The following is a 17,651-nucleotide window of genomic DNA, read 5'->3' on the forward strand; positions in this document are numbered from 1 at the left end:
ATTAATGAAATAAGAGCAATATCTTAGAAAGACAGAGAGCTAAGAACACTTCAGAACTGTCTAAAGGCAAAGCTGTTAAATAGAAAAGCATTCGCAGTTTGGAACTTGCCATATTAGGTCATTACAAGACACTTAGAAAGAGTCCAAGGTAAGATGTGAAGCGCGCGAACACACACCCAGGTACGCACACGTGCGCCCACACAACTAAAACCGATGCACAAGAGCAGCCCGGCAACCGGACGGACGAGGGTTAAATACCTGCTCCGCGCCCGCGAAAGCATGGTAGAAGCAGGAAACGTATGTCATGATAGCTCTTTCATCGGGTTTGGGAGTGTTCACAATGTCTGAGGGAGGGAAAAATAACACAGAAAACAGACACATGCACAGATGAAGAGCAGAAACCAGGGTGAACAAAGGGAAGAATGAACTAGTTTACACTTGACTTTCTGTGTTTCTCGGGCCCACACTCCTGACCTTCAGGAAGGCTGTACGGAACTGACACACTCGTAAACAGAATGCTTTCAACCAGCACGTTTTTTTGTTTTTACATCATCAAACCAAGGGCTTCCCTCCTCCCCTACCCTGGATGGCTTTTTTTAAAGTGCAGGCGAGGTATTCCTATGGGAACCCATGGGCTGCCTATCAGGGCTGGTACCCACTTCCTAAGGACCTGGGGGATCCCGTCTTCTTGTCTTTTGACTGGATCAGGTCATCTGCCACTTTGGCTGTGAGCAAGGCATGTCCCTCTGCACGATGCGGGGACACACGCAGACCTCTCTGGCCCCATCTCGGATGCCACTCCCCGCCCCCACCCTCATAATCCTTGGCTTTCTGCTCTGTGCACGGCCCTGGCTTGTGTGGGGATGAAGTTCATTGAAGATGGCATGTTTTCTAATCCTTCTATACATACTTGCCATGCCATTGCTAGAAACTACCCAGAGTAACAAAGCATCTAAAGAGAAGGGTCTACACGGCTTGTACTTATTAACTATGACTCTTGCCACTATTTGTATGAGCTGCCGAGACAGCTACCAGGAAGAGAGAAAACAGAACCACGGGAACACACACCCTTCCTTCCTCACCTTGGCCTCACCCCATTTTTGGCTGAATTACTTTCTAACTTCAGACTCAGTTCAGTCACTGGACAGAATGCAGTTAAAAAGGTGCCTCGTAATTCCCTAAGGTGGAACCTAGTCATTGGGTTTCCAGAGGATATTGATAGAAAGGACGTGGGGATGTGGAACAGCATGGAATCTTCTGGAAAACAAAGACGAATGGCATACTACTGCAGGGACAGGAAGTAAGTTTCAAAGAAAACTGGACTGAAAAAGACAAACGACTGCCTCCTCAGAACCAGACGGGTCTCCTTACTCAGAGGAGTTGCGGGGGAAAAAGAGAAAAACAATTGAAAAAAAAATCAAGACACAGAAGGTAAAGGGTGAGTGGTGACTTGTGTTTTACCTCCTCACCTTCTGTGCACCAGCAAAAGCATGATAGTAACAGGAGACATAAGTCATTACGACTCTTCGGGTCTGGCGGTGTATACTAAATCTGTGTGGAAAAAAGGTTAACTGCTCAGATGTTCCGACAGCAGCAGGCTCCTGCTAAGGGCTGCCTCCGAGAGGCCAAGGTCATGAACCTTCCCGCAGCAGCCCCACACACTTGTGTTTTTCAAACTTTGGCTCAAATCAAAGAAGTCACATTTGCAAAGTCATTACTCTGTGTGCACTTCTAAGAACCGCCAAAGAGAAGGGCACGGCCAGCTCAGAAGAGCCCTAAACTAGCAAGGAAGTCACATCCATGGCCAGAGTTGGACCTCCAGAATTCCACAGAGTGCACGCAACAGCACTTTCTCTCTCTGGACAGATGGAGGGCCCAGGGGTCAGCAAAGGTCCCTCCTGCAAGTCCGCACAGAACACGGGCACCCACAAATCTACAACCGGTACTCACCAGAGGGAGGAAAATAGAGAAACAATTTTCATAACCTTTTAAAAAGCATGCAAGGTAGTTAAGATGAGGAAGAGTTTCACCAGTTTTCACTACAGGTTTATGGGTGAGCAGCCCAATTAGCCACTTGAATATCCCCATTCAGGGTTCAGAGACTATCACAAATGCCAGGAAGTAAGGTCAACAGCAGCAGGCGGTGGAGAGGCAAGGATTCGCCAAAGGGATTAAGTGATCTGAGGGGAGGAGACCAGTATAAGACATTACAGTAAAAGAGCAGCAGAAGAAAGAACACATTCATAGGAAGCTGTGGGGAAGGTAAGTCCGGATGCAGGTGGCAAAGATGCAAAGGGTAACTAACACATGGGGGCTGATCTGCTGGGGAGTTGGTTATACCACAGCTCGCCCCTCACCCAAGTCAGTCAAGTTCATAACTCTTTCACCAGAAGACTCTTACAGAAATTGCTCTGCAAAGAAAATAATAGCGTATGCAAGCATTTTTCCGAGCCATTAAAAAGGAAAGAAAAAGAAAAGTAATAAGAGACTAGGATGTGTCACAAGGGAGCAAGAAATGAACAGAGTGCTAACGCACCCCATCCACTCAGAGGATAAGCAGAACATACGCCCAGACCAGGACTCAGAGACTAAGGGAAACCCCGGAACAGGAGGATGGTTAGCCTGCCGGAGGAATAATGACAGTAATCCTGAGCTCACCGTCAACTGTAGGAAATCAGGGAGGCATCAATGAACGGAAAGATGAATTTACTAAATGTGGCCTGTCTTCTCCTGTCTTCAGTATCCTAGCTGTTGATTCAAGTGGTAAACTCTGGGTAGTTATTTATGGCATGGAAAGGTCAAAGGACAGAACACCCAAATGCAAACTTAGCTTAGAGAGGACAGACAAGAAGGAAAGGTATTTTCCCACGTGGCAACTTCACTGTTTTATTGTCTTTCTCCCTCTAAAGGGTTTTTGAAAAAAGTAGATTCTGAAGAGCCTATTCAGGTGTGTTCAACACCCAATAATACAGGTGTTTGATAAAATGGCTAAATTAACAAACGGGCAAAATCAGAATCCTAATGGACAGACTACTGTCTCAGTTGCACTGTGTCCCCAAAAATGATAGGTGGAGTCCTACCTCCTGGTACCTGTGAATGTGACCTTATTTGGAAGTAGGTCTTTGCAGACGTGATCAAGTTAAGATGAGGTTGTGCTGGAGTGAGGTGTGGCCTTAATCCATGATGACCGGTGTCCTCATAAGTAGAGGGAAAAAGATGCAGAGACAGACGCAGAGGGAAGATGACATGTAAAGACAGAGTCAGAGACGGGAGTGATGCTACCACGAGCCAAGGAACACCTGGGGCTTCTAGAAGCTGGAAGAAGCAAGGAAAGGTCCTTCTCTACAGACTTCGGAGGGAGCATGGCCCTGCCAACACCCTGATTTCAGAGTTACAGTTTACGGAACTACAAGAGAATAAACTTCTGTTGTTTCAAAAGCCACCTACTTTGTGGTGATTTGGTACAGCAGCCGTGATGCAGTCACCAAAAATAAGGAGGAACAGAAGACTGACAACTGACCAGAATCAAGGTCTTTGCTTTTCCCCAACAATGCTAATTAGCAGAAGCAATGAGCTGATAGAGAATAATAAGATTAACAGTAATATAAGTCCTTGAGGGCCGGGCCCTGCCTTATACATCGCATCATCTCCTGCAGCATCTCCAGGGTCTTATACATAGTAGGTGCTCGGTAAGCGTCTGCTGAGTAAGAGGTGACTCATGCATAAGTGAAATGAAGGAATGGTCTCCACGTATCTGTGCTTTAAATGCTGTGCCAGGGCGAAACTCACATGAACTCATCTCCGATAAAGGGCACAAGAGGTACTGAAACTAGTCTCCAGCATGAGGGCCGCTAAAGCTGCAAAATATTGAGAGGTTCTAGCTCTAACAAAACTAAATTTAATTTGGACAAATTAAAAATGAAATGTGAAAGTTTGAGAGGCACATGATGAATGACCACTCCATAGTCTAGATTGAGATTCTATGACTTCCAGTTGGAAGGAAGCATTTTTTTCCTTGTGGAGTCTTAAAGAACAAGGAGATTTATTTGTTAAATTTCTATGTGGTTTAAAAAAAAAATGTTGTTAAAATAAAAATAGGAAGCTTTCCATTGAAAATCACAAACCAAAGCATTCTGTCTCTTTGCCAAAGCTGAACCTTTTACCCAACTCTTTCATTGTAGTTTTGCTGGCTTGGTTTTGAGCAGGATTCTAAAAAATAATTTTGAGCAAGCTACATATGAAATTCTCTAATATTCATGAGGCCAATGACAGAAACTTCTCAGGAATCCTAAGTCCTTCAGATGTAACCTGGCTATAAAGTTTACAGGTCTTTATGTGTGGTCATAACATAGGGAGGCAATAGATTTTCTGTAAGCCAATAAACACAATTTTCATCTCACCTTCAGCATCCAACATTTTGGGAATATCCAGGTGTTTCTCTGCAATTTCCATGGCCAAGTTGATATTTCCTATTGGGTCATCCTGCATGGAAAACAGCACAACCAGCTTTTTAGCATATTTTTTTGAACAGGACTTACGACTGTTTTTTATATACCTCATTCTGGGGAGGAAACTTTCCCATCCACACATAACCATAATAGGATAAGATTTTCCTTCTTATCTTTTCCCAAACATTTCAAACATTTAGAGAAATATCAAAAATGACATAAAAATCACCCAATCATGCACACTCCAACTTCATAAAATGTGAGCAAAAGGTTGAAGAGAACAGATACTGTGCAGCTAGAAGGAAAGTTGTGAGGTATTTTCTCATGAATGGAAAAACACCTGGATACCTCAGCGCTGCGCTTCAACCCTGGGTAACAAAAATCTAGATGATTCCAAAAGGAAGCATGAAACATACATTGTCCACATCTGGAAGGTGATCATGGAGAATATTTAGTACCACACTAACTTTGTTTATTTTTGTTTTAAATATAAGAAAACACGCTGCTTTCAGCATGTTTAGGTGAATGTTTTAGGTCACTAAAGAATATTACAAGATGGCTACAAAGAGCAAAAGTTAGGCTTCTAGGATGTTAAAGACCACAAGAGATGAAAGAAACTTAACATTATAAAAGAAAATTGTGAAGAAATTTTTGTTCGTCAGATTGCGTTTGTCTTCCACGGTAAAACTGGTTAAATACATACGTAACGTAACAAAATACATTGAACCAGAGGTGTATAACTGAAATACTGAAAAATTAAAAGAGGTATTTAATATTTCCTGTTTTAATCTTCTAAAGAGATTAAGTGTTGTGAATCTGAAATGGGATGGGGTTATGCAAGACAGAAAAATCAAAATGAAAAGTAGCGTTAGTCCAGGGACGACTGTAATGAATTTTAACATCAAAGCCGTTTAAACATTTCAGAAACCGCAACGCTTTGCAATGAGCACAATCATTTTAATACAGTGAAACATCTAAAACACAGAGGCTTCAAAAACATTCGGTGCTCAAGGAAGAAACCAAAGCAAGCTTCCTGGCCTCTCAGAGTTTACTATCATTTCAGGCAAAATGTTTCTTCAGCTCCATGTTATTTTAACAAAGCATAAAATCATTTCACTAAAAGCAGCCATATAATAAGGTGAGTCTTACCTGTATATTTTATGCAAATGTTTAGAAGACCAAATAGCTGAGTAAAAGTTTCCTTTTGTTCTTAATATATAAGAAAATTTTCAGCATTAAAAACAGAGTAATGATTCTGAGTCTTTGTGAAAGCTATCTCACTTACACTGTAACTTGGATAAAATGTAGCAATTAAGTGTTTTCTTGGCTCAGCTACTGGTATGTGACCCTGGGAAGATTAAAGAATTCCTCCCTTCTTCATCTGTAAAACTGGGATAATTAGTACCTCCTTTATAGATGCATCATATTATATAGTTTACTGTGCATTATGAAGATTGAATGACTGTGTATGTATAACATACATAAAATATATGTATTAATATTAACATACATATATGTATATAAAACATTAATATATGTAATATCCACATATGTAACACACACTAATACATATATATAATACACATATATACTTATTTATTAACAATGTCTAATCTAGAGCTATAGAAGTATTCACTGCTGTGGTTAATTATTATCCTTTTTCCACCCATCATAGGTGGCCAATTACCATGTCTTTTGACCTTTTGTAATAGAAACTGACCATTATAAACTGCTAATGAAATGAGGTCTATCTAGTATAATCCCTTCATTTTGCAAATGAGATAAAGAGTAATTGAAAAAAATATACACCGTCTCTATGTTTGAAACGTTTCAAAATAACTCAGGGATGAGAATATATGCTTGGGGAAGTCGAGAAACTCTGGCTGCCCCGTTCCCTTAGGCAACCTTCCGTTCGTGTACGGTAGCTCTCATCTTCAGGATACAATACAAGTACATTTTTCATGTGCTATCCTGTCGTCAGTGGAGAGAGGCCAGGGGAAGGGTGGTGAGCACATGACAACTGCAAAGGTGGCAAAAGCCAGGACACTCTTCCTACTACCCCCTGTGCCACACGGGGAGGGCAGCATGCAGCAGGACCGGATTCCACACCAAACACAGCGACACGAGGTGCACGGCCAACGAAGCACACCAGCAACCACAGGAAATGTGCCCCACTACTCCTGGCAGGAATGGTCATGGGGCGGGCAACACTTTCCATCTTAAGTCTCTACACGGCATTATTTCTAGGACAGATGGAGTGTCCACCACAAGCTTTAGAAGGGGCCAGGATTTCTTTTTTCCATCACAGATCACATGTGCAAACTACTTTTAAAGAAACAACGTGCAGGCTATTTGAAACTTAAGCACAATAAAGCTTAAGCTTAAAGGGAGAATGAAAGTTTCCTAAGCTGAAAACATAAGTTCCCTAAGTTGAATTTTCTGAAAAGAGAGAGAAAAAAAAAATCCCCCAAACTTCTTTTCTAAGGGTGCAACTAATACCTTGTATCAATAGCAAGATAAGCATCCCTTGTGTGACAAACAAGTTAATCAACTCTAAGTAAATATGTCGGCAACTAAATCCTTCAGAAAAGGTAAGAGGAATTTAAAAAGAAGGTTTGGGGTATTTGAACCGTTCTCTCTCCCCACCCCCTCTCCCCGGCCCACCCACCCTGCAGCAAAACAGACACTTTTCTTCTCATATTTACAACCTGGGAATGTAAAATCTCTGAGAAACATGTATAAAAGCTTTCATAGGAAATCAAGCCAAATCAACAAACATATCGTAATGTGGGCAAAAAGGTGACTTGGCTTTGGGTCTTGTCCTGCCCTAATTATAACAGGTGAGTATTTTCCCGCCACCCTCCCTGTTTTCATCCCGTGCCAGGCTAGCTGGGAGGGCATGCTGGCGGCAGCCTAGGTGTTGGTGTGAGTTCAAGGCCGATGGGCTCACTTCCAGGACGACATGCTGGGGGCAGGGCGGACACAGCATGCCGGGCCCCCCAAACGACCTTGTTCAGCTTTGAGTAGTCAATGAGGTCGGGCCGGTGTCTGTGGATGAGTGCACAGAGTCCAAGGCCGTCTTTCCAGCTGCACGACGGTCACGGTCGGGAGGAACAGGAACACGGGTTAATGGACAGGCAGCAGCAAGGGGCTGACCTTGGTCAGTCGTTGGCCTGAAATCTCGGACCTGGGGCCCCAAGGACCTCCCTCCCTCCCCCACCCAGTGACACCCTGGCCCCTTCCCTGGACTCTCGCCTCCCTCCCAGGGTCTGCCACCCCCTTACCAGTCTCCTTTCCATCTACAGCTTCAGGCCCAGCCTTGCCTGGGACTCACTCCCCCTAACCTCCCCCCACCCCCGCCGCATCCTGCCCCGGTCCCTGCCGTGCTGGGAGAACTGGCAGGGACTGCAGGGAAGGTGCCCCCTACTGTCCCCCTCCTCCCTCAGCGCCCAGCAGGCCCGGCTTCCTCCTCTCTTCCCCAAGTCTCCATTCTAGACCTGACCCCCAGAGTCTGCCCGACAGACAGACACAAGGACGTCCACCCAGAAATGCCCAGGACACACTTTCCTCCAAGAGCACGCCCCTTAGTATACTCAATGCTCCCCGGTTCTCCTCTATCTTTCTTCATAAGGTTCCTTTTTGTTTGGGATTTCTTCTTTTAAAGGCAAAGACGTGTAGGCAGCTGAGGGACTTAGCAGGGAGGGTTTGGATTTCCAGTCTGTCTGCCCAGAGACACCAGCGCTCACCGTTCCCAGACACCCCCAGGCTACGAGCTCCCAATTGATGGGCAGCGGGCTCACTGAAGACCAGGAGCCTGTGCCCCGAAGGGTCGGGGAAGACGGAAGCCCCTGGGGCCACACTGTCGAAGGGCTCGGGCCCATCTCGGGCCAGAAGAAGAAAAGCAAGAAGGTGAGTGGGAGGCCAGGCTGGGCCCTGAGACATTCACCGGGCAGGTCCCACACCCTGACGGCATGATGTACAAACAGGAAGCCTCCTCCTCACCTGTGTGCACTCAGGGTGTGGCTCAGGGCCTAATAATACTTATCTACCTAGATAACCTCCCCAGTCTGTCCTGGTGGCTCGTCCATATCCTTCATTTCTTTTCTCTGATCTATGGGGGCCAGGGACCCATTTATATTCACGGGTAACCCACCACACAGAGGGAGAAAATATAAACACTTGACAAAAGATCTGCACGAGAAAAAAAGACTGAAGCAAGGGACAATATCATGCTCTCAGATTATATCTGGATTTCCTTCATCCAGTTCCCTATAGTTTTTCAAACATGATTTGCCTACTTCTCTCCAATCCCAGCCTACAAAGCTGACTGACGAAGCATCTTTTGGGCACGACAGAGAGGAGGGATGGGGTGGAGCTCGTATGTGGGATATGCAGACCCTGCTACGGTGTCTCCTTGTCACTGAGAATCCATCCCTGCCGCATCCCTGCATGATACTCACTTATAAACAGTGCCAGCCTCCCAAACCTTAATCCAACGTTTTCCCCTGAGAGACCCTAAGCATAAATCGTTCTAGAGCCTGAGTTCTGCTACATACAGAAAACGCGCGTCAGACAGGAGGAGGAGACACAGGAGTAAATAAACATTGTTCTCCCTGCCAAACTGGATTCCAAAGAGAATACAAGGACCCCAGGGCCCTGGTTGCGCACCTGGTGTGGAAGTTCTGAATGTTCACATTTCTATAAGGAGCGGTCTTCCTTTGACACCAAAGCAGCAGACCTTCTTTGGCAGAGGTTTCTGTAATGACAGCCAAGAAAAAGTGTCCACAGGGAAACACTCACCCTTACTGCTCACTCACCCAACTTCTAGTCACTTGCTAAAGAGACCTCCCAGGGGGCCAACGCCAAAGGCAACCTCTCTTCTCCAGTCTCTGCAAGAGGATGGAGCTGGAACCTTGCTCCCCGGGACTGACCTCTGAGGCCACTTGAAGGGACTTGAAAAGGACAGTGCAGGAGCAACAGCAAGTTATGACATGATGAATACAAAACTGGACTTCAGGGTTACTGGTAACGTACCTTTCGGATGAAAATTTGTTTTAATGTGCATAATTTATGACCTAACTATCCCTTCATTTATCTCATTTATAATTTATATTCTTAGGTAAATGGAATTCACAGAGGCCACTGTGTCTGAAATGTACTCCCTTACCCAATGATTTTAAAATACTTGAAGGCTTTTATTGGCAAATTCCAAGTTTGGCCACTTGGGTTCTGACCAAGTTAAGAAAGCAACCACCCCTGTGGCAGCCATGAAGACGTGCTGCTCAGATGTCCCGCTGCAGGGAACACAGGACAGAACTGATGTCCCAGCTGCCACACTCTGAATCCGCCCCTGCATTCCCCAGAGGCCACACTTCTTCAGGGCTAATCCAGCCACAGACCGAGTGAGGGAGAGGCACCAGAGCTGGGCCATTCCTGCCACACATGGGACCCCTCTGAGAACAACTGAGGCTGAAGGACTCCCCATTGGCCCGCTGACCCTGCCTGAGGACCACTTTGCAGAATGAGATTCTTCTTTCTCAAGCCTTTCCTTCCCCAGCACGGGTGTCAGCCAGGCGCTATGCCTGAAGGGACTCTGCCATCTCCTGCTTCTCCCTACCCTTATCCTCTACAGGCATTTCCCCCAACAAATCTCTTGCATTTCTGCTATGGATGGAATGTCTGTGTCCCCCTCAAATTCATAGACTGAAGCCCTAACCCCCAATGTGATGACATTTAGAGATGGAGCCTTTGGGAGGTAATTAGGGTTAGATGAGGTCGTGTGGGTGGGGCCCTCATGATGGAATTAGTGCCCTTATAAGAAGAGACAACAGAGTGCTTGCTCAATCTCTCTCCCTCTCCCTCTCCCTCTCTTCCCTCCACCCCCCTTCTCCCTTCCCTTTCTTTCTCTGCCCTGTGAGGACACAGAGAAAAGGCAGCCATCTACAAGCCAAGAAGAGAGCCCTCACCAGAAACTGACTATGCTGGCAGCCCGATCTTGGACTTCCAGCCTCCAGGACTGTGAGAAAGTTAATTTCTGTTGTTTAAGCTACCCAGTCTATGGCATTTTGTATGGCAGCCTGAACAGACTAAGACAACTTCTAACACCATCTTAGCACTTGCTTCTTAGAGGACCCAAAGTTTTATACATCCAAACAGCTCCTCAAAGCCACTTACATAACTGGGATTCTGCTTGTATTTACATCTTAACAGTTTAGAAAGCTCCTATGAACATGTGGACTCCTAACCAACTTTGGGACCTGGCCTTCCATTTCAGTAAGAGCTTAAGTTGATTTTTTTCAAATCAAAGTAAGTATTCTGTAATTATTTACCTAAATTGTCCATTTCTAGTTCAGATTTTTCTTTGACCCATAACCCATATGAAACACCCCCCCGCCCCTCGCAAACTTCCACATGCTCTAAGAATCATTTGAATGATTCTTGATCATGTCTCTTATCTAGCAAATTCCTGTTAAGGAAAACGACTTAAAGTTCTAAGACTTTATTAAAATATTAACTGGTATAGATATTGAAATATGGAACTCCATACCCAGTTGTTCTGCTATACACACAACTGCCTGCCTTTGGGGTCCCAGCCAACGGAATTAGTAAGAAAAAGTATAACAGGAGGAAATAATCCAAACTTTTTTATAAAGTTTAAATGGCACTTAGATTATAAAAGTAAACAGAGGTAAAGTAGATCAATACAAGTTTACAACTGCCACTTAAGCTTAGATTTATAAGTCATTGAGTTTCACTTAATTTCTGTCTGAATACGCCTGAACACTCTTAGGCTATGAATGTTGAACAAAGTTTTTTCCTTATTGAATTGGCTACTCTAACAAAGCTGACTTTCTCCCACCCCAAGTCCATTCTGAGGCATTCAGCAAAAGGTTACAAGCCTGTGCCAAATAGTACATGACTGTGGTACCTCCACCCCACCCCCGCAGGTGTAGGTTAAACCTGAGAAGCCCACACACAGAACCCTGACGGTGGGTATAAAAAGCATGTCATAAATAGGTAGTGTCATTGGTTATTCCATCATGAAAAAACCATAGGATGCACCAAGGAGCCCCATCTACTTGGGCATCTCTGCACTGCCCTCACCAACAGGTATGTCAATCTCTCATTTTCCTTCTTTGAAGAGGTCCATCATTCTGTTGACGGAGCCTGGCTCCTCAAAGAATTCAGTTTAATAACAATGTCATTTTCCTACATAATATACATCATCAAAATAAATTAGACAATTTTTCTGTAGATTTACAGAAATTAGGTGAGGTTGTTAAGAAATGACTCCATGGAAGTAAAACAAATAAAAATATAAGTTAGCAAACTAACTTCATCTGCTGTGTGGGACACTGGAAGACTTCTGCTTGAAGAGATTTAAGCACCTTGTCAGTGATATCACACTTTTGAATGTTTATTTCTTAGTCTTTTGAAAAGCAGATTAGTATATCTTTCTATCATGATGTTTTACAAAATACTATGATTTGATTATCTTATCTTGGGCACATAAATAAAAAATCGGGGAACCTCTAATGGATCACACCATTCATAGTTACATTTGAAACAGAATTAAGTTTTCAATTAGTATTATCACTAATTTGAAATCTGTAACCAATCAGAAGAAAACCTGAGGTCAAGCTCACCTCTGTAATATTTGTGGGAAAAGGATTTGCCAGTGTAGCAAATGCAGTGGTGTGAACAAGATTTTTAAAAATAATATTTGTTCTATCAAGTGGGCTCAACTGCTTAAATATTTAAATGCCGAAGTATATAAAATTGATTAAATGACTACAAACTATTCTTTTTTAATAAAGCAGGAACTTTTAAAAAGCAGGTTATTATTTTCACTAGCATGAAAGAAATGTACTTTAATAAGAGTACATTGTATGAAAGTTTTCAAATTCAGACTCTTCATAAATTCAAGCTGGCTGTTATTCCTGAGCCTGAATTCTTGAGGTTTTAATATCATTATATCTTAGTTTGATTTTTAGAGGGCATAAGTAAATTCCTGGACAGAATTATGAACCACGCTCCCAGCCCTGACCATTTGGGGGCGTGGTTGCCTTCTAGGTGACAAAGTTAGAGGAGACTGCCTGGTTGGACAAGTTAGACCACCCTGAAGTACGTTCTTTTTTTTTTTTTTTTTTTAATTTATTTATTTGGTTGTGCTGGGTCTTAGCTGTGGCATGTGAACTCTTAGTTGCAGCATGCATGTAGGATCTAGTTCCCTGACTAGGGAACGAACCCAGGCCCCCTGCATTGGGAGGGCAGAGTCTTAACCACCGTGCCACCAGGGAAGTCCCAAGTATGTTCTGCAGCTATACCTTTTGTGATCTGAGTGCTAAATAGGCCAAGTTCTAATATTAGGAATGTCAATTTGACACTTTCGACAGTGCTGAATTCATCAAAATATTCTGGAGTGCAGTGGGCGTAAAAGACTAAAGATCTGCACCTTCAGTGGCAGTGCCGAGGATTAGGGTTATGTTACAATGATGGAACAGTTATTCGGCCAAAAGACACGATGACAATAGAGATTTTGTTTAAAAAAAAAAAAGGGGGGGAGGGAGGGAGGGGAGAGAGAGAAAGAAAGAACAAATGAACAAACTCAGATTTCAATCGATTATCTTTCAGCACTTGAAGGAAAGCGTTTCAAGATATAACAGTCTAAAGAACTGTTGTAGTCATGAACCTACTAGTATAATAAGCAATAAAGAAGCTCAAAAAATGCTCATTTTAAAAAGCGACTTCTGTTCTGAACATGTACTCAATCTTTTCCAAAATGACTGCACCCCCATGAATGAAACAGCATTGCTGGGGTCTTTTTTTCATAGAGATAGAAAATTTGTGAAAACCCAAGTTGCGTATCTTTCATTCAATCCTGTCAGTGACTGTTCAATTTTACAAAAGCCTATCCCAATTCAACTTCATCAGCTCAATTTACAAATTACGCTAAGTGTCTTAATACGATCAGGTTTTTAACCCTGTCCTTTACCTTCAACGGAAATATCCTGAATAGCAAAGCGCAGGATGATGGTCCAGATCATACCCAGCGTCATCTTCACGTTGCCATCAACAATTTCTTTAGGTAAGAAAAAACATCAACAAGTGAGGGTAAAGATAACATTATCAGCACATAAAGTTTTCCTATGAGTCTCCTATAAAGTTTTGACTTCAGAGCTACTGGAAGATATACATATGGAAAGACCAGTTTCTGTTTTTGTTAAGTGTTGCAGCGTGTCTAGTTATAAATGTGGTATTCATAACCAAACGTCTCCAGTTTAAATGAGTTATGAGTTAATAATGAACACAAAGCTTGCATATGCAAAGTCACTGAAAACAACCCAGGGGTTTCCAAGGTTTAAAGACTAGATGAGCCAAGGTCCTAAATAATCAAACAGAGAGAACACTGGATCATCTTTACCCCGATCCCTCTTCCGGAGCTCCCCAGTTGGCAGGTTCTCGGGCTCAGTTGTATAGAATGAGAGGTAGGGCAGTCTCAGCTCCTGCCAGACTCACCAGGACTCCTAATCTCCCACAGAGAATGGAGATCCTTCCTATTAGTTCTAATTAAGAGTCACTGGGATGTACAAGTTCTTTCTCATTTGGATGATCAGTTTGAAAAAGACAGCATCATATTTGACTCTTTTTTTTTTGTCCACACCATGCAGTATGTGTGATCTTAGTTCCCCAACCAGGAATCGAACCTGCGGCCCCTGCAGTGGAAGCTCGGAGTCTTAATTAACCGCTGGACCACCAGGGAACTCCCTTGACTCTATTCTGTACAAATGATCCTAGAGCCTTGTCTCCCGTTCATGGTGCCTACGGGGAGCCTGGCAAGAGAGGCTGACACAGGAGATGGGGGGAAGGAAGGGGGGAGGGAAGCAGGCACCCAGCTGCAGGCCCACTGCCCCACGGGGAGGTCTGTGCATGGTCAGGGTCATTCCCATCACACCCCATTTACCTTCCGCCCCGATGGACACCAGCTTCACGCCTTTGCTGGCTATGTAATCCAAGGCTTTGTTGACGTTAGCGATTTTGTGGAATCGCATTTTTCCTCGGTCAGGTTTGGGCAGCCTTTCCCCTGTTGGATGAAGAAAGAATCGTGTAGACACAGAGAAAGGAGACCCTTGATGCAGAATCAAGATGCCAAAATTCAGAGTCCGTGCCCTCCTTAAATGGGAATCATTATTTGACTGTTCCTTATGTGTTCTCGGTTTCTGTAAATCACAGTACTTTCAAGGTCAAATGGACCAGAGGGGAGCTGTGCTATTAAGGCCATATGCTTTTCAGATCTGCTGGGAGAGTCCGGTTTGGTCTTTGAGCCAAAGTACGAATGAGTAAGTAAGAAGCTGGTTGGTGCCCCTGCAGCATTCAGAGGTGCGGACCAGCTGTGGGAGAAAGTCAGGGAGCTTCGTTCAAATCACAGGGCTCATCTCAGACGTGGAGTTACGAAGATACCTGGATCAGGGCCGACCTGCCTTCATCCTTCCCACTCACACCTCTTTAATTAAGCCTGATCCACTCTCCAGTCCAAAGTCTAAACCAGCCAGCTGAAATTCAGGGCAAAGGATAACCCCTCGGGGACTTTAACTCCTGTTTTCAGAGTTAAGCCAACATGTACACTGGCCTTTGGTGTGAAAGACAATTTCTGGAATACACAGTAGCTGGACTTAGTGGAGAGGGCAGCCTGGTGGGCAGTCATATAAATGTCATTTTCTCTTCTCTTATTCTGTTTCGAAGTGGGTGGTAGAAACATGATTTTAATAAGTCAATTTTAAACAGAATTCACTCCTTTTTTAGAACAGAAAAATAACTCCAGGCAGACTGCTCTTTGGAAAGGTTTGCTTTGCCAATAATACCATCTCCCCCAGCCAGGTTCAAAGGGAGCTTTTTTTAAAAAAAATAAAAAATAAAAAAACAACAGATGCGTATCTACTGCTCGGACATAGAAGTACGTGTAAGACTGGGTATAACACGTGCAAAAAATGTTTAAGACTCACCTGAGATGACTTCCAAAAGCAGCATGAGCTTAAGGCCATTCCGGAAGTCTTCCTCGATGTTCTCGATCTGAGTGCCAGCTTTCCTGAGGTGGGAGTTACACCAGGCAGTGAAGGTCTGCAACGAGAAGCAAACAGTGCTGAGTACAGCCCCGTCAGCACTCAAGAGCCCCTCCACATGGACCAGGCCTGACATCTTACACATCCTGGGGAGAACACGAGGCTGGGGCATCTTGGACCTTCGAGAGAAAGCAGACCGAACTGGATGGAAAGCATGATTTGAGGCTTGAAGGTAAGATTTTAATAAACTTTCCTCTTTAGAGACAAAAAAAAAACTTTTATTGGGTCTAACCACCTGAGGAATTTTTGCCTTCAGTTTAGAAAGGTACCACATTTGGGATTAACATATACACACTACTATATATATAATAGATAACTAACAAGGACCTACTGTATAGCACAGGGAACTACACTCAATATTTTATAATAACCTATAAGGGAAAAGAATCTAAAAAAGAATATATATATATTATATATATACATATATATATATATAACTGAATCACTGTGCTGTATACCTGAAACTAACACAACATTGTAAATCAACTATACTTCAATTAAAAAAGTAATAAAAATTTTTAAAAAAGATACCATGTTTACACCTATGCCTTTGCCTTCTGAAAACCTCTTATTCTGTAGGAAATTAGGATGTGCTTATTCCCTGCATACAACAAAAATCAGCGTGCTTGCAGAATGGATGAATAAATTATGCTTAAAGAATGTTCAAAATGTCGTACTTTAGAGCAGAGGGTGGGCGGCATTGTGCAGTAGAAAGGGGAAGAGAAGAGGGACCCATAACCACTAATTATCTACAACTAGTTTATCCTGGATGAACAACAGTTTCAAAAAAGTAACTGAATTAATCAAATTTGCAGTATAGTCAATCATTAATAATAATAATAGTAGTAGTAGCAATAATAATGAACTCCTACTGGCATATTCCAGGTCCTGGGCTAGAGCCCGGATTTCAAAGACAGTTAGATACAGCCCTGCCCTGGAAGGGCTCAGAGGCTAGTCATGTTAACAAATAACTAGGGCAATATTAAGCAGAAAGATGAACTATGTACTAATTAAGTGGCATCCAAAGTCATTCTGTTTATTTTTCAAACTTCTTTTAACTTGGTTTCCACTTGTGCACTATTTCCTGCCAAAACCAGATTAGAAATGCTTCTGGCAGCTGCTGGCTAAGAATGCAAACTGTGCCCTTGTCACACAACAGCTGCTGGGCTCCGGAACAAAGTGCCGGCACATTACGCTGCAGAGAGACAGACAAACAGGGTTTGTGTTATAGATGAGAAGATGAACCTCTCAAAAATAGAGTTTTTCCAAGTAAGACTACAAAAAGACACAGTTTTCCATAAAAATGATTTTTCTAGGTAATAAAAAGGATTTTCAAATCTGACTGATGGGCACTTATTTCAAGAAATATGTGATGGTATTTGCAGCAACATGGATGGACCTAGAGATGATCATACTAAGTGAAGTAAGTCAGAAAGAGAAAGACAAATACCATGTGATATCACTTATATGTGGAATCTAAAATAGGACACAAATGAACTGATCTACAAAACAGAAAGAGACTCACAGATACAGATAACAGACTTCTGGTTGTCAAGGGGGAAGGGAGCTGGGGGAGGGATGGATTGGGAGTTTAGGGTTAGCAGATGCAAACTATTATATAGAGAATGGATAAAGAACAAGGTCCTACTCTGGGATGAAATGAGAGAGTAGCATGGACATATATACACCACCAAATGTAAAATAGATAGCTAGTGGAAAGCAGCTACATAGCACAGGAGGATCAGCTCCGTGCTTTGTGACCACCTAGAAGGGTGGGATAGGGAGGGTGGGAGGGAGACTCAAAAGGGAGGGGATATGATGGGGATATATGTATACATATAGCTGATTCACTTTGTTATAAAGCAGAAACTAATACACCATTGTAAAGCAGTTATACTCCAATAAAGATGTTAAAAATAAAGGTCCTACTGTATAGCACAGGGAACTATATTCAATATTCTGTGATATACCATAATGGAAAAGAACATGAAAAAGAATGAATATAGATGTATAACTGAATCACTTTGCTGTACAGCAGAAATAAACACAACACTGTAAATCAACTGTACTTCAATAAAATAAA

General features: G+C 43.0%; 1 protein-coding gene across 2 annotated transcripts in view; it reads right to left on the reverse strand.

Moving 5' to 3' along the window:
- Nucleotides 1-17,651, reverse strand: part of ACTN2 (actinin alpha 2) — a 73,994-nt gene that overhangs the window by 24,775 nt on the left and 31,568 nt on the right. For both annotated transcript variants that reach the window (XM_082425515.1, XM_082425516.1), the window contains exons 2-8: nucleotides 15,452-15,566; nucleotides 14,413-14,532; nucleotides 13,444-13,530; nucleotides 9,117-9,204; nucleotides 7,457-7,535; nucleotides 4,401-4,482; nucleotides 259-344 (exon numbers count right to left, since the gene is read on the reverse strand). In XM_082425515.1, the coding sequence (XP_082281641.1) occupies nucleotides 259-344; nucleotides 4,401-4,482; nucleotides 7,457-7,535; nucleotides 9,117-9,204; nucleotides 13,444-13,530; nucleotides 14,413-14,532; nucleotides 15,452-15,566 (657 nt within the window). The remainder of the gene's footprint in view (nucleotides 1-258; nucleotides 345-4,400; nucleotides 4,483-7,456; nucleotides 7,536-9,116; nucleotides 9,205-13,443; nucleotides 13,531-14,412; nucleotides 14,533-15,451; nucleotides 15,567-17,651) is intronic.

Source organism: Balaenoptera physalus (genome assembly GCF_965194825.1).
Source record: "Balaenoptera physalus genome assembly, chromosome: 14".
NCBI lineage: Eukaryota > Metazoa > Chordata > Mammalia > Artiodactyla > Balaenopteridae > Balaenoptera > Balaenoptera physalus.